The following is a 21,688-nucleotide window of genomic DNA, read 5'->3' as shown; positions in this document are numbered from 1 at the left end:
AAACCCTCATAAACTGAATTTTTATGCACCTGAAACTCAGCTGTATCCCAGAAGTCATGACTGACTCTGGGTTTCACTGGAGCTTGTCACGTCCTCAGCTGTGCTACCTGATTAACTCAGAACTAACGAGCTGAAATGGCTCATTACACAGGTACCACCTGCTAGTCTCAATCCCTGGACTACTCAAACAAGCTCTACCAGCTTTCCAGATGGATCCTGTCAGCATCTTTTTGCTGGAATTAAATGGCCGGAGTTTCCAAAGCAAAGCAGCCCAGCGGACGTTAGCTGCTTTCCCATTACACCGATGCTTGGCTTTTGCAGGCAGTGAGCTCTTTTCCCCCCTATTAGAGGACCTACGTAGAGTTGCAGAGTACTCTGGCAAGCTCTTAAGCCAAGAGATAAGCAGCGTGCTGAAGTTGCAAACCCACCAAAGCGGGCTTTGCTGCTGCCAAGTTTAAAATTTCTTCTCGCTTCGGACGCTGAGCTAGCGAATGCCAAATAAGTCTTTTGTAGTGAATTACCTTGGTGCACGTGCTGCGGCCGGGGGGATTTGGGAGCGGGCGATTCCCTTCAGAGGCTGCTCTGAGAGAGCAGGTTGGCTCTGCCTCTCGGCTGGAGCATCTGCTGGGTCAGCAGAGCACGCAGAAGAGGGAGACCCGCACAGGGGCCGCGGAGCAGGACGTCCTCCCCTTCCCTTGGTAGAAGCGGTGCGGTGGGGGGGGGCGGTCCAAAGCACCAAAAATTAGGGCTTCTCTAACCAGTTCTGGGGGAGGTGAGAGATGAAAGGGAGCAAAGCCGAGGTGGGGGACGGCATCGTGGTTTGTGGTTTGATTAGCTGGTGACTGGACAGGCAGCCAGCTCTGCCTGTTTATGGGACCTGAAAATCTGAACCAGAAGGCCTGTTAATGGTCTTGTAAAAACTAATTTGCTTGAACTGACACGAAAATGTTTTGTCCTTGACAGGTTCCTACAGAAATTAGGTTAACTTTTTTCCTTTAAAACTAACAAAAGAAAAATAAACATTTACTTTTTTCTTTTTTTTTTAAATATCTTTGTTAGCCCTTTGAAGAAATTGTGATGGTTTTGGTGTATAGCTTTGACTGTTTTGTTTGGGTTTTGGGTTTTTTTGCCACAAGCAAAGTTATTTGAAAATGTCAAACGAACAGCTTCTTTTATCGCCTTTCATTTCCCTTTTGAGCTGTTCTTGTTCCATCCTGGCTTAGTCTTCCAAGCAAAGAATATCTGTGTGTTTGTGTGCACACAAACACACGCATACACGTGCGTGCACACACACACAGAGCAAATGAATTATTGTAGGAACGTGTAGGCTTGCTGCCTCTGCGGCAGCAGGAGCAGTACACCTGCACGTTAGTAACTTCATCAATGTGTAGAGATTTCGGCAAGACAGTGTGAAATTCACTTTGGGCTGGGGATACTGACATAAATACATTATTTCATAGGGAGCTTGATTTGGAAAAAAGGTTCTGTAAGCTGGCATGGTTAAGGATGTTTCAGTCTATAGAAGTGTATAATATGTATGCTTTTTTAAGCAGCATAGCTAGGGTATAGAGGCTTTCTTTGACTGTATAAACATTGTTGTTTCCCGCCCCCCTCCCCTCACTCTTCCCCTCTTCTTTTAAAATTGTGGGGAAAATTGTCTCTTTTGAGATAAAAATTTGCATTCCGGGCTTCAGGCCAAACTATTTTAACAGACAAGTTATATAGTCTCTAGAAAGTAGTCTTTTATGATGGAAACACTGATAGATCCTCCACTTTGGCAAGCTAAGAGGTCCATCTACCATAATAAAAGTAACTAAGAAGACATACTGGCACTGAAGAAAAAGTTTATTTTTTTTAAGAGAGTCATAACTAACTCAGAATCAGTTAAAGTAATTACACTTATCTCTGTCATCTGAATTTCTTAAATATAACAATCCCAGTTAGGAAAAATAAACATTAGAAGAATGATTAGGTTGAATTTGTTCCTTTATAATGTGACAGCTCAGCTACAGTAATATCCACAGTAAAGCTGCTTTTCTGTTGCTATAGTTTCTGTATCACTGGTTCCTTCTCCAGCATGTGTATCATATAAATCAGGTAGAGCAGATCAGGTTCTCTCCTCCCAGGTGCTGAACTAGTCTGCCTGGCTAAAATATATATTGTCAGAATGCATGGAATTTATTATGGAGGTATGACACATTTTAAGGTGATAGTTTTTCCTTTTCAGTCCATTTGCTAATATTGAAGTAGAAGTACCTCACTTTTTCTTCTTTTAATGGCAAAGCGTAGGTAAGACTATACCAGGCCAGATTGTTCTATCTGGTCTCAAAGTCCATGTATCTTTTAGTAACTTTTTGTTTTTCAAACAGCTGTTTGTGCTCCCTTCACTAGTACTTTTATCCTATTTATGTTTTAGAACAACCCTCTCAACCAGAAATCTTACATCAAGCAGACTTCTTAGAAACAGAGAAGCTACAAATGGTAAGAGCAGCATTCTCCCTTAAAGTTATGTGCCTGACGGCTGCCTAAAGTCCTTTACAGTCAAAACGGAGAGAGGTGATGGACTGAGGCTCGGAGATGGTGCGTGTGCCCGCGTGCACACCTGCCTGTGAGAGATCGTGGTCTATAGCCAGGCTGAGCGCAGAGCAGTTCCCTCGCCACTACTGTATTAGCCCTGCCTGATTCTGCAAACAGGGGCCATGCTGACCTTAGACCCACCACCGAACCCTCTTCCAAATTGTACCTAAGCCTCACTGATGGGATTTGTCCTGTTTAAGAAAAATGGTTGGGGTTAAGCATTTGAACTTTCTGCAAATTTTTACCCAAAGCAGCATAAGCGAAAGTAGAAATGTATTAAAACATAGTGGAGAAAACCAGCGACTAATTCCTATCTGTTTTGCAGCTTGGGGAGTGCGTTGCAAGAGAGAGTTATCCTGCAGGCAATGTTACGTGGTACAAAAACGGGAAAGTTTTGCAGCCTGTGGAAGAAGGTATGTTTCAGTAATGGCCAATGTCCCTGAATCCACAGACAGGTGTATGCATGAAGAACTGTGTTGAGAAGACTTGCTCTACTTTAGCCTAATGTATTGTTCCTTTGAATAAAACTACTCATATGGAAGATGAAACTAGAAGGAAACTTGTAGGCCTTTCAGAGCACTGAAGCTATGCCATATAATTTCTCTCTTTCAGTTCCAGCTTTAAAACCACATCAGGGGGAGGAGGGTTGCCTTTGTTAATGCTCTTGCAAAGCTATTCTTGAGCCTGTGTAGCTAGTTGAAACCTGTATCTAATTTCCAACTTCTTATATAAGGTATTAACTGTCTCAATTTCACACCTGTCCAGTATTGTGTTTTGGACCATGTAGATCATCAACCTTATAGACGTATTCATTTTCCAGGATTTTTAAGAACAATTTTTTTTCCCCCCTCCCTTTCAACTTTGATTTTGACAGGCTGATCAGACCACAATGTTTTACCTTCCATAAAATACAGAATGCTTACAAAATTAAGTTATAAATATGATCCTAAAAATTGGTTTTGCCAGCATTTTTTAGGCCTTCTGTCTTACAAATTAAGCTGAGATTTTTATTAAAAAACCCACCAGCTTGCAATTACTTTTTTGTTTTGATTTGATTTAAAATGTACAGTATGTTAGGAGTATGATGTTGAGAAAACATTCCTGGTATACGTCAGTGGCAATACTAGAGGAAAACTGTACAGTCTCTTGGGTAATTTGTCAAGTTGCTTGCATGTTTGCAGCTTGATAGCAAATACAGAGCAGGCAACAAAATGTAGGAAAAAGGTTGCAAATTCTGTCTGTGTGACACTGAAACAGTATTTCCATTTCAGTTGTGGTCATAAATTTGCAAAAGATTGTGGACAAATCAACTGGACTCTTCACCATGACATCATCTCTTCAGTACATGCCAACAAAGGAAGATGCAAATGCCAAGTTTTCTTGCATTGTGACATATTACGGACCATCGGGCCAGAAAACAATACAGTCTGAACCAGTTGTCTTTGATGTTCACTGTAAGTTATTAAAAAGCATCTATTGCTATATGAAGACTACCTCGGGGCAGGGGGGGTGCAAAATCAGAGACAGTTTACAAAATTACAGAGACATTGCTGCTTGGCTGTTGAGATGGTTTCTTCAAAGCTGATTTGCAGCAAGAAGGTCCGAGTACATTGTCTGTGTAATTTTTACTTATCTTCAGATTTACCTGAGATTTCTTTCTAACAGTAGAATACTGAATATCAAGATTGTGTTGACAAGAGGAAAGTGGTAACCACAAAAAGTTTCAGTGAAATGGGCTTTTCAGAACTTTAATAGAACTTAGAGTGGTTGATTAGTGACTCTGTGCCCACTGTAATATGCAATAAATACACAATACAGTTTTTTAGTATGCTCAAATGTTATTCATTTTTGCAGAGTCAGCACCAAACAGCTAATGCTGGCAGACTACCTTGCACAAAATGCTGTAGCTTCTCTACAGCTTTAAGATGCTGATTTTTACATTTAAAATGTATCATTTGAATATTGGTAGACTTTTCACTAGAGAATTTGTGTAAATAATTACTTCCAGCTGGCCTAACTCCTAAAGCAACTTCGTTACTGTATTACTGACCAATGTGGAAATCGTAATTCTCCTTTGACTAAACAGGAACAGGCTGTTGGAAGGAAAGGTTAGAGGGGGTAGTAGCAGTTAGAGAGGGGGGAAGAGGTATTTCAAAGTCTTGTAAAATGACACTTCTGAAGCACTGTAGAAGGAAGCAGGTCGTAGCAGAATGTAGAGGAACAGGAGATATGTAATATGTCCAGTCAAGTGTTACCTTTCTGCATGCTTCAGCTTATGAAAGAAAAGGCCCAGTTTTGGGAATGATGGGGTCTAAGAATGGAGTTCAGCATCTAATAGGGTCTTAGTATACATTGTGTAACAGCTCTGTGATCCAGTTGAATACAGAGAAAATTAGTAAGGTGCTGGATTTCTCGAGCTAGCACGTGTGCTCTGTTGCCTTGAAAACGAAAGCCACAGGCTTGAAGTGGCAGGGTATGTTCTACCTAGATGATTAGTCACTTCTTCCCAGGTAAAGTTTGTTGAGCCTGCAGAGTAGGGGATCAGTTTTGACCTTGGTCAAATCAAATCAAACCTTGGAGCAGCTGCTCCTTGGTTTCACCTGGAGAAGCTGGAGTAAATTAAGGCCTTCTTTTCACCAGCTGTTTCTCCAGAATGACAACCGGCAGAACTAATGGAGAAGAAAACCTCTGGGACAGCAACCATTATCCTTGGAAATAACATAGAGATTTCAAGCCTGCAGACACCTATCCCATCACTTTAAAGCTAGAGGGTTTTTTTATTTTTTGGTTTTGCTTTAAAGTTGGATACCAAATTTCACAGTTGTTTTTTTCTGTCATCTGTGGAGCCCCATGACCATGAAAAACTTCTCCTGTGTATGGCAGATGTTCACAGGGAAGAAACGTAATGACCAGAAAGCACTTGTTGCTAATACTTGCCAAGAAATGCTTTGCTGTCCTCATTTCCCCACCACTTTCATGCATTAGGCTACTTCACCTCTTGAGGATGAGGCTCTTGCAGATTTCTGTGATGCATGTACTACGTGCATTTGCAATTAAGGACTACCCGATGTGAAGGGAAAAGGCTGCACAGCACTGCAGAATAGTCACTGCGCCAGATATCATGTGCACTCCGTATTAAAGATTTAATGTTTGCTAGACTAGCTCTTAGAATCCTGGTCTAGTAACACACAATTTAAGACAGTTCTTCTCCAGAGATGGGCAGTATCATCGTGCTGCTAATTAGCCAACAGTGGGAGGCCAGCACACCCTTCAGTACTGAAGAGGCCTCAAGTATGAACTCTGGCTTTAGAGTGTGGGGTTACCCAATTTCCTTTCTGAGTATTTTCATTTTTTGTAACTTCAATTCCTTACTCTGCTCAAATGCATCTCCGAATGAATTTGTGAAAGTCTTTATCAATAGATGTCCAAAGCTTCAACAGATGAATTTCATGACTGATGTTTGTTGATGATAATGTCTGATTTGTTTTTGTTTTTTAATTTAGTTCGGTGTTCCTAATTAGTTTCTTTCTCAATAAATGTGTTTTTTTAATGAGTCAAATGTAATGCAGATGAAGAATAATGGCAGACTCCAACTCTACGAAATTGAAGTCTTTCAGCCTTTTTTTCAGATTGACTGTCAAAACTATCGTGTTTTGCATCTCTGAAGGAAGTAGAAAAAAATCATAAAGACAACCTGCTGTTCTTTCCTTGCAACTTACCCATTTATCATAAAGAAATGGGGAGCGCATGCTTAAAACTATGCCTATGCAAGATTATTTTTTTTTGTTTGGGGTTTTTTTTTAGCTCTGGGTTAGTTCAGTCTCTAGTACTCAAGTGTTTAATAGCTAGTTGACATCCTGGAAGCAGGCAGCCACTGTAACCTAGTATGAGAAGAAGAGTGAATTAGCTCCTGCCGAGTTGGGTGCTAGTTGGAATTGGATAACTTAGCTCAGCTAGCAGTAGTTATCAGCTCTGGTTTGCAGCTGTAGTAAGCAAGCTACCAAAAGTAACATGAGTAATACAAGAGAACTCTTGGAGCTGGACAGTTAGACAGGATCTCAGATATCTAAATTATCTAGACTCCAGTTGGGTTCTGCTCAGCCTTAATCAATGTAAAAAGATAATGTTCATGAGGCAGACTTTCCAATCATGCCCTGTTGTTAAGCGTCTGTCTTATGCATAAACTTCTTTACATAACAGATTAGAGTCAAAGACACTTTATACTCGTGCTGCTTCCAGCATTGGTGTTTTCCTTGAAATTATGCAGTTGTGGCCATGGCATGTCTGGGATAGCAGCATTCATTTACTAAATAACTGCCTTTTGGTGCTGGCTCCCAGAATTTTGCTCTTGCAGAAAGCTGAATCTCAGGTTTACAGAAGCACAAGGTAGTTGGGCCAAGCCAGGGATATGTGCCACTGAGAGACAAGATACACCTTCACCAGGCTGCTCCTGTTTATTAGTGAAAGCAGGGGAGCTTTTCAGTCTTGGGACAAAACCTAAGCAATTCCAGGGTATATCTAAACATCCTTTATGATAACTTTTTCACATTTGGTCACCTTCACATAAACTTGACAGAAGGAGAGACAAGTTTCTGCAGCAGGCTAACTCACCAGCCAGCCACTGAAACTGTTTTTTTTGGCCCAGCAGCTGCCAAGAGGCATGCATGATTCCTGGCCAGCTACTTCATCGCATCTGTGGTATTCCACACCAGCAGCGATGCTGGACTTCCTAAGCAGGCAAAGCTGTGTTTCAACTGCGAAGGTACTGAGTTGGAAGCTGTTTGGATGTGAAAGGCAGCCGAGGCTGTTGCATCTGAAGGAGGGAGGATGCGGCTTGTTGAAGCCGGGTACCCCTCCTATGAGGAGTGAGAAGCTGTGTTAGGGTTTTTGGTCATTGAGAGGCCACAGCAGAATGAAGCTCCTGTTACTGAGAAATCCTGTAGCAGAAGACAGAAATGATGAATGCCTTAGGGGTCGGAAGGGCTGCAGAGCGCACGCTTCACTAAACACACAAAATCAACTGTCAGGCAAGGGTTTCTCTGCCATGTAGATTTTTTTAGTGTCTAATAAGGTGCACTGTACTGTGTCTTAATGCAAGACTGGCATCTTTGGTGGAATTTTATTTATTCATTGAAATTAAAACAGTGAGAGTTATCTGCCCATGTTATTTCCTTTAATTTTGTTCATTTTACTTTGTTTTTGAAAAATTATATTTAGGCTTCTACTTAGAAAGAATAGCATCTATTAAAGTATACTCTGTCTTTGCCTTAAAAAAAAATTACCAAAGTAAAGTATAAGTTATAGTTCAACTTCACTAAACATGACAGAAGTATGTTACATTTACAGTTCTGTTGACTATGTTAAGGGTCCTATTATGTTCACCAAATTCATCTTTCTGAAAGCCTGTAGTGATCAGCATATAGAATAGGCTGAACGTAGTCGCTTAGTTCATATTTCTTTCTTTTTAATGCAAGAAGGCTATTATTTAGTACTAATGCAAGGCGTTGAGAGCTTCAGTTGTTTTTCTGATTGCTGCAGTCCTCCGAACAGTGAGCTTCACAGAGAACAAGTTAATCTCTCATAATGAAATCACACCATGAAACTGTTCATATTGATCAGGGTTTTTTTCTTTTAAGCACATAACATGGTTGTAATCATTGCTGTTTCAGTTACAGGGGTTTTTGTGAAGAAAAATGAATTTTATATCATCTGCCTTCTTTGCACTTATTTCATTGGCAAAAATACAGAATGTGAGATTAATTTCAGTTCTTTTATAAAAAGATCTACACAAGCGAGTACCTTCACCTGCTTGATGATAAAATCGTGTACTCTTCGGCCATGAATATCATATGCATGGTGTTACTGTGTGTCTTTTTGCAGAAGCTGTTAAATGTGTACATTATTTTCACAGATCCAACAGAGAAGGTGACTATTCAAGTGCTGTCACAAAGTAGTACCATTAAAGAAGGCGATAACATCACTCTGAAGTGCTCAGGAAATGGCAACCCTCCTCCACAGGAGTTCCTGTTTTACATTCCAGTAAGTCCTGCCTCACTGTCACTGTGTAGTGAAATATTCTGTATCATCCCTTCCTACAGACATTGCTACATGTCAGTGTATACGTGATTTTATAACAAATGAAGGAAGGAATCCAATGCGACTAAAACTGAAGATAGACATCAGCCATTACATCAGACTCTGAGAACACCTCACCTGAGTTGGCAAATATTTTGAAAAAACCTCTCCTTCCCCCCACCCCACCCGAAGTTTTGGGGGGTTTGGACCTACTAAAAATTGCCAGGCTTCATTTCCCATCATCAGATATTTTGATAAGAAGATAAGAAGCAGTTTTGACTAAAGCAGTTTAGCATCTTGAATAAAACCATCTCATCTGTTGTCATAACAGACAAAGATCCAGCAGTGAAAGTACAGGAAATTAATTCAGCTATTTTTTGGACTTTCACAGATGAATCTTTGTGCAATTTCTTTTCTTTAGTTAATTAATTAATTGTTTGGTGGCATAACAACATAAAAAAGAACAAGTGTGACAGCACAGGAGAAAGTGTAGAACGAATCTGTCAAATGCATAAGATGCAGTTTGAGAAAAATAAAGGCTTTGGTACCATTAATCTTCTTAGTATTGGTGAAATCCACAGACAGATGTGGCTTTATATTCTAAGATTCCTAGTCCTGCTTCCCATGTCCTGCTTCTCTCTCCTATTTTATATCCTTTTTTTTGTTCCTACTGCAGTAGTGAGCAGAGCTGATCTTGAAAGCATGCCACTGCTTTTGGCCTCTCTCAGGTATTTCAAAAACTGCATGTTGCCCTTTGAACATAATCCTCATCTATTTTGGACTCCTGGCATCTTTGAATTGCTGAAGAGTAGCAAGGGAAACCAGGAGCTGAAGTCCTCTTATCTCAGAATAGCCATTTAGATTCAGTGAGTCATCCTAGGAACTCACTATATGCCAGGGAAAAAGTGTATGGTATCTCTCCTTGCTCCACTATCAGAGTGAGCGAGCTAAAGACCCAAGTTTGCCTTATCTTCAGTCTCCCTGCTACCTGATACTAGTCCTTCCTCTCAAGGAGAGCTGGAATTGGTGATTCCTTTGCAAGACTCGTGGGTAGCATAAATCTCTTTCTGGATTCAGAGATACAAGTAAGGGTTTCATTCTGTGCTTGTTTCAAAGTTGATCTAAGTCAGTCAGTTGTAATCGGGGAAACTGGGGAACTGGACAGCCACAAAGCAACACTTGCTGGCTAATTCAAAACACCAGTTTCTGTAGATAACTGCATATAAGGTAGTGTATGCCCTAACAGGCTCCATACCATGATGTGGCTAGAGCAAGGTTTGCTTGTGCTGTTTAAAAACGTGTAATGCAGCACGCTTTATTTCATGATTTCTCCTAAACTGAATATATTATTTCAGATACAGATTTAGAAACACATTTTGTTTTGCTGTTGTGATTTCTGCAACACTCTTATTCATAGACAGTTTCAGTCTTTTGTTTTCTCCCCTTTTTCTTTCTACTAAACTTTCAAATTTTGTATTTTAATGTCCTCTTAAAATAAGTTAGTCATTCAATTAAAAGAGTAAGCTCTTAATTGTAGGTGTCTTTTAAAACTACAGTGTCATGCAGGAAATTAGTATTATTACTAGGTAACTATACTTCAATGATGCTGTGTCTATACATATTTTGGAGTATTTTACCATCCTTATAACAAAAAAATCTGCAACAAAAATTGATTTTCTTAGCAGGCCCATACACAATAAGTGTTTTGCTTTCCATCCACAGGGAGAAACAGAAGGTATAAGAAGTTCAGACACTTACGTAATGACAGATGTGAGACGAAATGCAACAGGAGAATACAAGTGCTCTCTGACTGACAAAAGCATGATGGACTCGACCACCATCACTGTGCACTGTAAGTCATTGCGTTTCATACTGCTATTTAGGATACAAGCCTATCTTTGACCTTCTGGGATGGTCTCTCTCTGCTTTACTTAGGTAGATTAGTCCAGTTAACCTACAGGAGAACTGAATGATGTGGTTGGTTTGAAGTAGTGTCAGGTCATTTTTATTTTTTCTAATGTATTTCTGTTTGAAAACCTTAACTTTCTCAATTCATTGGCTTAGATACAGATTCACTTCATGTAACCTTTGTATAGTATATGATATTGTTGCACTGTCACATACAGTGAAAATTCTGGTATTTTATGTTTCACTCATGTGAACATACATATGGCAAATTATTCTGCTCCAGCTGTGCCTTAGAATGTACTCAAACACACAAGCTAGCTGACAGTGGTATCACTGAAGGTCATTCTTCATAGTCAAATTCACATTAGTCTGATATCTTTTCATCTTATCTCAATGAGGTTAATGTGTGAGGAGTCTAGAGATGAGACTTAGCAATTCATTATGTTCACATAGGACAAGTTGCTTTTTTCACTTTTCCCAGAATCATGAGAGCTAGAGAGCTCAATAAAGTTTCTGTAGCTGGATACTAGAGTATTTACTCACACTTTATCAGCACCACTTTAAAAGCAGCCATTGAACTGGTTGAACCATTGAAGCAATGGTTGTTTTTCAATGGTTGCTTTTAATCACTTTATGTGAGAAAACAAGAGCAGGAACTCTTTTGAAACTTTGCTATTCTATCACAGGCTGTGAAATGAGACTCAGGCCAATGGTACTAGGTTTCCCCTAAAAATACCGATGGTCTGTAGTCTTCCCAGTAGCATAAATACCTTTAATAGTTTACAGGTTCAGAGGGGCATGATGGATAATGAAGTTTAAAGTAGTTATACTTTACATAAAAAGAAACTTCATGTTTGTATACTTGGTTTTGATTTTTTTTTTTCTTGGAAGAGGTACAATGCATGCAGAATATATCTGTACATGAATAATTATGCTATTCCTTTTAATGAATATTTTGCATTTAATAAGGTCATCTGCTGTTTTCCTACCCGCCCCTTCTTTTTGCCAAGAGTCAGGGTATGTAAGATCTGAAGAGAGCTCTGTACTACTGCCACTAGCTGCCCAATATAAAGGTAGTTTGCTGTGGTAAAACTGACCATTCTATTTTACTCCAAGTGGATTGCATGTCTACTTCTACTTCGATAAATAGTTACTCTAAAGAATGGCTTCCTCAGCTCCAAGTTATTTATAACAAGCCAGTTTTCCTTTCTCTGCTATTTTGTCTGCATGTCAGAAGAGCTTTACTACATGAGAAAAGCCCATATTTTCTTGACAGAAGTCTTTCCAGTGTTGGCAGCTAGCACAGCTATTCAGAACTCATAGGTACAATCTAGTACCCTACTGCTTTGCTTCACTTAGGGTTCGTTTTGTTTTGTTTTGTTTTTCTTAAAAACCTGTATCTGCAATAAAGCCTTTGCTTAAGTGAGGCGCAGTGGCCTGGAGGAGTTCTGTAATTCCTGAATGCCCAGACCATACCCTGTCTTTAAGCTACTTTGGTGTCTTGCCTTATGCTGGTCTAAAGCCTTTCTGCAGCGTGTTTTCTTGTGAGGAGAACTCCTCTGAAAAAGTCAGGAAACTTGTAGATGCTTTATAAAAACCTCCTTCATCTTTCAATTGCTTACTTTATATTAATTTTCCAGCATAACTCAGTAATTTTTACTGCTTTCTCCTTCTAATGCACTTACATATTTTTGGTGTTAGATCTTCAGATTTTTTTATGCCTCCATGATGTTTTTTGTCCTCAAATAATACTTGTTAACGCCTATCAAATACTACTTTTTCTCCTTCTTTTGGTTTATTGCTTATCTTTTCACATATGGATGAATATTCCTCTTTATGCTGTTATACTGAAAAAGCCTTCATTCTCAGTCAAGGCTTTTCGTTTCCTCACATCCGATCTTGGTACTTTAGATTTTTTTATTTTCACTTCAAACAAACAAACAAAAACAAAAAAACAGGCAATGTAATAATTTTAGTTTAAATCTGTGAAACTATTTATAGTAATTTATTACTTTTCAACTGTAGTGCTTTTTCCCAAACAGATTTTATTGAGCATTGTAATTACACTGGTTCCTTTCAGTGTCTAGGTAGGGAAAGCTTCTTGCTGGTATGAAAATACATTAGCATGTTATACCCCTTAAATATTTTTGTAGCAAAATATTCTGGCTCAATACCAAGCTCTTTTTTTCCAAGATGAATGTAAATTATGAGATTCACAGAAAGCTGAAAATTGACATTAAAGCATCCGAGTTACCCATAAAGTTTAGGGAAATACTTTATTTATAAAGCAAATTGAGAGGGGAGAAAGAGTCCCTTCCTTACCAACAGAACATAAGGGACAAACTGGAGAACCTGAGCTCTTGCCCCTCAGAGCAGGTGCAGGATCTGTGCAGCAAGGTCCTAGTTTAAAGTCCAGCAGAACTGTGTGCTTGCGGTTGGTGTGATTTGTCCCTCAACAGAGGGAGCAACAGAACAGGATTTGTGTTGTGCGCTTGGGTTTTTTTACACTACGTTGTTAATTTTTTGCCAGCTCTGTTCCTTGAGTGAGTTTGCCCAGGATCAGATGAGCAAAACTGGCAGAGGCTAGGAAGGAAAAAGAAGGGGGCTGGGGCAAAACTTGTTTGCGACCACTTACATGGCTACAGAAGCATGCCCTGTGCGGGGCAGGGAAAGCACCTGACACGTGTACCTTCCCTCAGCTAGGAAGAAGCTGGTGACTGTTTCAGCCCACAGTCCCTTTTCTTTCTCTCTTGCTAGAATTGTTTCTGCATGTAAAACCCAGTATGGAGTAGGGCTGTGGAACTTCTTCTTAGTGATGCTTTGCTTTCTGCTAGAATGTGTTTTCTGGGGAAATAGGTTTGCAAACCTTCCAGTAAATTAAAGGTTGTAGAAATTTAGCATTTGTGTTTCTCCATAGGTATTTTTTATAGTCTTTTCTTGTGCTACAGTCTCATTGGAAATACAGGTGAGATCACCTTTTGAATGTTACATGGAAAAAATCTATTCTCAGTATACTAGGTGAAGTTTCTGGTTGTCTGCTAGAATATTTGGGGAGTTCAGACTACAGGCAAATGCTGTGCATAGTTTTCCCAGTTGTAGCACAGTTTTCCATTGGAGACCTCCTTTAAATGCTGGGAGCCTCTCCTATATGTGCAATACTTTCACAATGGAAATGTTTGCTCCAATCTTCCCCAAATTAATTCCATACCTCTCTCACGTGATGTGGCAATACATGCAGAACGCGCTCTTAGTCTCTTCCCTGTGCCACTTGGTATGCAAAGACAGCACTGAAATCAACGCAAGACTTCAAGTGAGACCACATGAAGAGCTACCATATATTGAAAATGGCGCCTCATGAGAAGTTTGTTTATGAAGAACATTTCAAAGCCAAACAGGAAACGTATGGAAAATTCTTGCAACAAAGCTTTTCTTTCAGTGGCAAAGAAAATTAATTTTGACAGTCTTCTGTATGCAAGAAATATTTTCTCCTCATACTTGATACTAAGGAGAGATTATTTACTAATGGAGGACATTAGTTGAAAAGTAAAAGTATCTACATCGCATTTCTTTGTGGACCCTACAGATAAACTGGCAGAATATTAATCCAAATCAAATTGCTCTATGTAGAGTTTCTACAGGGGATCCTATGTTAAACGGTAGCTTAATTCTGTACTTGCTTGTAAATCACCTTACAAATACTCCTCTGAGCTATGCAGTTCATCTCACACACTGTAAATTTTCCTGAACTTCTACAGCAACCAAGACCACTGTGTGAGAGGGATTGTAGTCTCAGTTATACCACAAAAAGGGGGGAGGGTGCAGGCATGCTACCCTGGAGGAAGACTGGGTTGAGGGATTGCTCTGGGCTCAGTGTCAGTCTTGTCTGAGATGAAGGCCAAAAATTTAATGAGTTTCTGCTTCCTGTGGCGTATGTGAGAGGAATCCTTCCTGTATGGTCTTCAGTGATGTCTTGGGTTTGAGGTGCTATCTTGCTTCAAAAACCAAAAGGTTTAAGTACATGTTGAAGGAAAGTCACCTTGAGAGGGAAAAAAAAAAAAATCTTAGCTTTTTCTTCAACCACCCCTCTGCCTTGGTAGTATGTGCTCAAGAGTAACAGAGCAAGAAGAAACACATCCCATACAACATCCGAATCTCTAGATAAATGCTCACTGGCGGAATCTTGTCCTTTTTATTATTTCTTTTTTTTTCTTGTGGAAGCAATGGTAAGATCTGGAGAATCTTGTTAGTTTGGCTGCATTTACTAGTTTGGGGAGGCAGGGGGAGAAATCCCCATAGGAATACAGAAATACAATGCCATTTTATCTCTTCAGTAAGATCTTTGCTTTACTCATGCACAGATGAAAGTACAGTTCTTGTGACCTCTCGGACTAGGCCTTAGAGTCGTAACACAGCCTAATAGTACAGGATGGACCCTGAAGTTTGGCCTTTAATTGCAGTGGTGTTCCCAGGGCAACCACTGAATGAAGCCAGTAGCTAAATTCACTGTTTTCCCTTTCCTCTACCAACTGTGATTTTGCCTCCAGCTTTTTTTAAACTCTGCTTAAAAGCCAAAAGGATGTTTTGCAGTCCTCTTCCAGCAAGTACTATATTCATGATGAAATCATGTGTGCTTGCCATTTGAGAGAGTGTGTGTGCGCACACATCTGTGATAAGTCATTTGACCAGACAACTTGGCTTACAAGCAAGGCACTGAGAGGGGAGGGGAAGCAACATAGAGGTTTAGCTTGGCAAACTCTGCTTTTTTTCCAGTGTAGGATTATTTTTTTTTTTAAAAAGAAATCACTAGCCCGCCAAATCCATATACTAAGAAAAATCTAGAGCAGTGTTTCCTGGTCTTTCATTTACTGGCTCTCACCTTGCCTTGTGTCAAACACAGCTATCGCTGACTGCAATTTCCCCAGAGTTGAAACAGGTCAGGCAAAGCTTGGACTCAGAGTTACACAGCTTTTTAAGTTACAAATGAAAACAAATAAATCAAAGGGCGTCATGTGCGCCCCCCCCCCCAACCCTGTAATTCAGACTCCTCACCCCTTCAGTCTGTATCATGTCTCTTGCACCCTGTATTTACCATCCTCATCCTCTCCAGATGCTGAGGATAAAAATCAACTTATTTTACCAGATTCGAGAAAGTTACCCCTTGTCCTCCGATCCTCTTCTCCACACTTACTTACTATTTAGGTTGATCTGTCCTCACCTGCATGAGTCCTCCCCTGAAGATAACATTTCTGCCTGGGCCGTAGTGAGCTACCCTCACAGCAGTCTGTGCTTCCCCTTTCAAGAGGCACATACCGCTATGTGAAGTACTCCTTCAGCTTCTTGTACCTCCTCTGTCATTCTTTCAGCAGTACAAGGTGAAAAAAATGTATCTATTTGTCTAGTGATTAGTGAGTTTTTGCTTTTCCTTTTAGCCTATAATTACAGCAAAAATGTGAATGTTCTGCAATGCCTATTTTAGAATAATTCTCTCTTCTCCCTCACTTGTAAAATTGACTTAGATTTTATTGAAGAAATGAAATCTTGAATTTAATGAGTGCAATTAGTCACATTTTCTTTCCTTGGTAAGCCTTTGAAATAGGCCAGGCTTTTCGAGATTAGCTTCTGACAAATGTTCTTTCTATCCCAGATTTGGATTTGCAGCTTACTCCTAGCGGAGAAGTCACAAAACAGATTGGAGAGGCCCTGCCTGTGTCGTGCACGATTTCTTCTAGTAGAAATGCAACTGTGTTTTGGATAAAGGTCAGTAATGCATCTACTTCACACTTCATCTGAGTATTCACCTCTTCATATCACTGCTAGCTACTTCAGAGTTTTGGAAGGAAGCCGTTCATTGGGCTTTTTAAAGAATATTGTTAAAATGGGTCTTACACATATGGCTAAAATGAGAGCTACTGACTCAAGCTGATGACTGACAATCAGTTACTGTAATTATTGGCTCAGTTTTCAAATGGAGAGCAGTAATGTCTACTGTAACACAAATACAACTTTTTTGAAATGGTCTATACAAGGCCCTTTGAGAATCAGGTCCCTCTAAGAAGGAAAGCTCAGTTGGAGGAATTTGGATTCATTAATAATTGTTTTCTCAGAGGCAAGCTTGGTCCTGGTTCCAATAAATGTAATAAAAGGGCAAAGCAGGTTGAGAGATTAGATGTTAGCAACTGATGGTCAGTGGCTGGTGGAAAAGGGAGCTATCATAGATGGTGGGTTTAAATTAAACCCATACTGCTGGAAACTAAAAATAATCATTACCTGATGGTTGTTTAGTAGCATATGTTCATTTCATAAGCCTGGCCTAGAGGAGAGTTGTCTGTGTCTCAAACGGTTTGTACCACTATTGGTTTTGGCCAGCCTACTAGAAAAGCTCAGAACTAGTAATTGATCCCATCTATGCCCTTGATTTGAAAGCAAAGTTGTTCAAGAAGAAGGGAGGTGGCTTTTATAAATCCCCAGTAGTTTCCACTTTTCATGCTCTTATGTTGCTGTCAGCTACTCAAATGTAGTTATTTATTAATGGGGGAACACTTTAAGAGTAAGGCTCTAATCTACCAAAGCATGAGAAAAATTCTATTGATAGTAGTCACATTTGTAATTTAGAGGTTAATGTATTCTGAGTTAGAATTCACAGAGATGAACTCCTTACTTTATCAGGACAATACCCGAATGCAAACAAGTCCATCATTTTCAAGTCTTCAGTATCAAGATGCTGGAAACTACATCTGCGAAACTACTCTACAGGAGGTAGAAGGGTTAAAGAAAAGAAAGACGCTTAAACTTATTGTGGAAGGTAAGGGAGCAGGTAGCTATGATTATTAATCGTCCTTTTCAAACAAAATGGTTTACTGTAATATTGTTCTTGTAGGAAAACCTCAAATCAAAATGACAAAGAAAACCAACACAAATAAAATGTCTAAAACCATTGTCTGCCATGTGGAAGGTTTCCCCAAACCAGCAGTGCAATGGACAGTTACTGGTAGTGGAAGCATCATAAATAAGGCAAGTATATTTCTTATTACTTTATTCACTAACAGATAGTACATAGGAGGTACAATTTAAAATAAAGGAACATTTTCCAGGTACTGAGATTGAAGAAACTAAGTGTATTTCGTTTATCGAAGAGAAGGTTAAGTGGTAGCTGTAGCTACGTGATACTTTCATGGATGATTTCTGATGATAAAGGTCTTTTGAGTGGAGCAGGTGATGGCAGGGAAGGTCTGCTGGCTACAAGACGAAGCTGGAAAGAAAAAGAAAAGGTTACAAATGAAATATGCATTTTTAAGTGAAGGTACTTAGTTGTCTTATCTGGATAATGTGGTGATTTTGCCATTGCATAAAGAATTTATAAATAATGATGGAACTATAGAACTTACATTAGAAAGCAAATGGGTACTCAATATAGGCATTAACTGGGTGAAATGTAATGAAATGTGGCAAGTACAAGTCAGAAAATCCAGTCAATATAGTTCCTTATGGACTTTGCAGGTTTTATCCTGATTTTTATAGTTGTTTTTATATGGTTATACCTGTTGTTTCTCACTGGAAACAGAACCATAATGCAGTCATCCTTGGGGAGAAATAAAGAGTACCAATATGCAGCAGGAAAAATACCTGGAAAATAAGAAAACTGAAGTATTTTCATATTGGTTACCAAATCACATGCAAAGCATTGCCACATTTTGCCTTGGCAGGAAAAATAAATGAGACATCTATACAAGCAGTCAGAGACTGGAAGTACAGTGCACAGTGCTCCTGTAGATTTCATTACTCCATTAGGTTTTGCTTCAATCCTACAGAAATTATGTATAGCTGTCAAAATTTGTCCATTTACTTGAAGCTACAGGGCAGGAATTGTCTTGAAGCCATACAAATGATTGAAAATAATTTTCTCTGGACATTGTATTAATCTAAGAATGATGTACAGCAAATTTAAGGAAAAACTTCACATCACTTATTACAGATACTGCAGGTATTACTAAATACATGTAGCTTGGCAAAATAATGCTTAGTGTAGAAACAACTTGAAAAGCTAGAAAGTGGGAAACTTACAGTGATTATTTTCCTTATAAAGACATAAATGAAAAACAGCGAGATGGAAAGAAATGACACCTTAGGAGTTTGGTTTGGGGTTTTTCTTTAAGAATTTTGTCACTTGGAATATTTTTTAAATAGTCAGAAGAAACAAAAGCAAATACAGAATGTAGTTAACTGTCTCAAAAATGCCTCTTTATCAGTGGGCTTACAGTGCACACTATACTAACTGTAGCTATGACTGGATATCTTGGCCAAAGTGTTTTCTTGCAAATGTTCACATTACCATTTAATAAAATAATCCATTATTTCTGTTGCTAAAATTGAAATATTAGTTGAAAGTTATTTCCCTCTGAACATTTTCAATGTGTAATACAGGTAATGCGTGTATTGTTCTTTGTATTTTTCAAGGATACTAATCTTCATTTTTTACCTTTTCAGACAGAGGAGACCAAATATGTTAATGGAAAATTTTCCAGTAAAATTGTAATTGCTCCTGAGGAAAACGTGACTTTAACTTGCATTGCAGAAAATCAGCTAGAAAGGACTGTGACCTCCCTGAACGTCTCTGCTAGTGAGTGTCTTCTAAAGACCATTTCCTTATAGTGTCATGTAAAGTACCCATGCTTCACATTCATATGAAGAGTAGGTCTGCACAGTAACTTTGATACTAAGATATTTAACCTTTTTGTCTTAAGTAAGTCAAGCAATTGTAAATCCACTCTGGATCAGTAGTACATTGATGGCTTTCTGGATGAAGTCACTTAGCTAGCCAAGAGAGTCATGAAGACTATCTCATGTATGCAATATGTTATTTATAAAAGTAAATAATATTACAAAATAACATTACAACATGATATTACAAAAATATTGCAAAGTAATACATTAGTTATGAGACAAAAGTATTTATTACTAAATTAACATCATCTTTTAGTCCCCCAAATTCCAGTTTATTATTACTGGTATGACTTGACTCAGAGCAGAAATCAGCCATACTGGGCTTTAATCAAACATCACTTTTCAGTGACAAAAGGTGGTGAGGAGCTACAGTTTGTGAAAGAGAAGCACAGAAATACTGAGTCAGAAATATTTCTGAGATTAATATTACAGGTTTTGAATAAGATTCTTCAATTCGATATATTATAGTTACAAAGGAAATACTTCTGCTTAAAGATAAGATTAGTTGCCTTGTTGTTTGGCAAACACTGCATTAAGTTTCAGTGTTTCTGTCATTGCTGTAAACAGGCAGTTAAAGGTGATATTCAGGTGTAACACATTTTAATTTAATTTTAACATTATTCGTTTCAGTAAGTATTCCAGAATACGATGAGCCAGAGGATAGAAATGGTATGTATGCTTTTCTGTCTCCATAACTCTCTGTTGATTGTCACAGTTCAAGACCTATGTTGTGTCACTGAACAATTTCCACAGTCTGTCAAATTTGGACTTGATTTGAAATAGCTGGTGCCGTGATTGACTAAGAATGTGACTTTCTTGAAGCTTTAAATGTGTTTTTAAGAACAACGCCTACTTTTTATAAATTTTGACTTTCTGACCCCTTTTCTTGTTTCTGACGGAAATTCTTTATCATAGGTCACCTCATTAACTTTTCTTCTTTGCTTCAGATGACAATAGCGAAAAGGTTAATGACCAGGCAAAGCTAATAGTGGGGATTGTAGTCGGTCTTCTGCTGGCTGCTCTGGTTGCAGGTGTTGTCTACTGGCTCTATGTGAAGAAATCAAAGTAAGAATTTATGGAAAACTTGATACTAAATAGAAAAAAGAATAACGATAAGCAGAAATGTATGTTTACCTGTTTTCCTTCCTGCAGCATTCCAGTAGCCTGAGTAGGGAAAAGTTGTTACAGCATGTGCATTTAACAGAGAAAGGAAACTTGGTACTTCTGATCGGCTTGTCCTAATGCTTAACAGGACTCATCTCCTGGAGGTGGTGTTCCAAGACTTTTCATAGATCATCACTTGTAATGAGGTTCTCTGTCCTGACAGCCAAGTCTGTGCCGATTCTTGCATTTAAATACAGTACCTGATACTTAATGGTGGGATGTTACCTCTGTGTGGCTTTACTGGTACTAGAAACTGTCCTCATTTAGAAGTTGGGTTGCTCGTTTGCTTTAAAAAAGGAATAAATTACAGAGTAAGTCTAAACCATCTCAGGGAGAAGAGAGATCCTTAATTCATTTGTTCATACATACTCTGAGATCTCTGAAGTAAAGTCGGTAAAGATAGACCTTGTGTTGCTAAAAATCTAGAAGCTATCATCCAAATTAGTACGTTTTAGCCATCCTAGGCATAGAACAGGATTTACCGGTGAGGCCTGCTTGCTTTCAAGTTTCTTCACTATCACACAGGCTCACTTTTAGAAAATAAACAGGATCTCAAAAAGTAACCATGTTTCTCCATCCTTTTAAAGATGGCCATGAATGTATGTCATTTGGCCTTACACATTTGCCTCCAGGGAGACCTGAGGGCAGGCTTGCTCTCTGAAGGGTTCCTTACGCTGCTTCTTAACAGGGAAGATTAAGGTGCATAACATGCACAAATCAGTACAGGTATAGAAGCAATCTTAAAGTTCAGTTGTTCTTTCTATGACCTTTCATTAAAATTAGATCAAATGAGATCTAAAATATACCAGTGGGCTTTTACTATGAACAAATGTGTTTTCACTGATGTGAAAGTACAACAAGGAATTCTCCATCTGCTTGAAAATACTCTTTTTGGGATAATACATAAGGATTTTACTAGAGCCATAACTGAGTAGGTTTTGGAAGTTTTTCAAATAAAGAATTGCTATAAATTACCCAAGCACAGAACCACTCTCAAATATTAAACAGGGGAAAAAAAAAATATTTTTTGCAAAGCTTATGCTTTTTCTGGTAGAAATTAAAAAGTCATAATAAAGTTGAGCTCTTCTTCCCACACTTTGCTACTAGTATAATAATGTCTAGAATAATTTTCTTTTGTCTCTCCTTTTTGAATATGAGAATGTGGAATCATGAAAATGTGGTTCACTGGTTTGAGTTTTTTTGGAAGAGGTGGTTTGGGTATAAGGAGGGCAGAGAAGGTAAA

At 38.8% G+C, this 21,688-nt stretch overlaps 1 protein-coding gene across 5 annotated transcripts in view; it reads left to right on the top strand.

Moving 5' to 3' along the window:
- Positions 1–21,688, top strand: part of ALCAM (activated leukocyte cell adhesion molecule) — a 123,615-nt gene that overhangs the window by 92,899 nt on the left and 9,028 nt on the right. For 4 of the 5 annotated variants that reach the window (XM_075034150.1, XM_075034149.1, XM_075034152.1 and 1 more), the window contains exons 4-14: positions 2,417–2,481; positions 2,903–2,990; positions 3,849–4,031; positions 8,489–8,616; positions 10,375–10,504; positions 16,205–16,317; positions 17,227–17,362; positions 17,438–17,571; positions 19,045–19,177; positions 19,912–19,950; positions 20,229–20,346. In XM_075034150.1, the coding sequence (XP_074890251.1) occupies positions 2,417–2,481; positions 2,903–2,990; positions 3,849–4,031; positions 8,489–8,616; positions 10,375–10,504; positions 16,205–16,317; positions 17,227–17,362; positions 17,438–17,571; positions 19,045–19,177; positions 19,912–19,950; positions 20,229–20,346 (1,267 nt within the window). Of the gene's footprint in view, positions 1–2,416; positions 2,482–2,902; positions 2,991–3,848; positions 4,032–8,488; positions 8,617–10,374; positions 10,505–16,204; positions 16,318–17,226; positions 17,363–17,437; positions 17,576–19,044; positions 19,178–19,911; positions 19,951–20,228; positions 20,347–21,688 lie in introns of all 5 variants that reach the window. The other variant, XM_075034148.1, reaches the window with a different exon arrangement.

The sequence above is a fragment of the Buteo buteo genome, chromosome 8 (assembly GCF_964188355.1).
Source record: "Buteo buteo chromosome 8, bButBut1.hap1.1, whole genome shotgun sequence".
NCBI lineage: Eukaryota > Metazoa > Chordata > Aves > Accipitriformes > Accipitridae > Buteo > Buteo buteo.
Note: the sequence above shows the minus strand (reverse complement) of the source record. Positions and strands in the feature narration are given on the sequence as shown.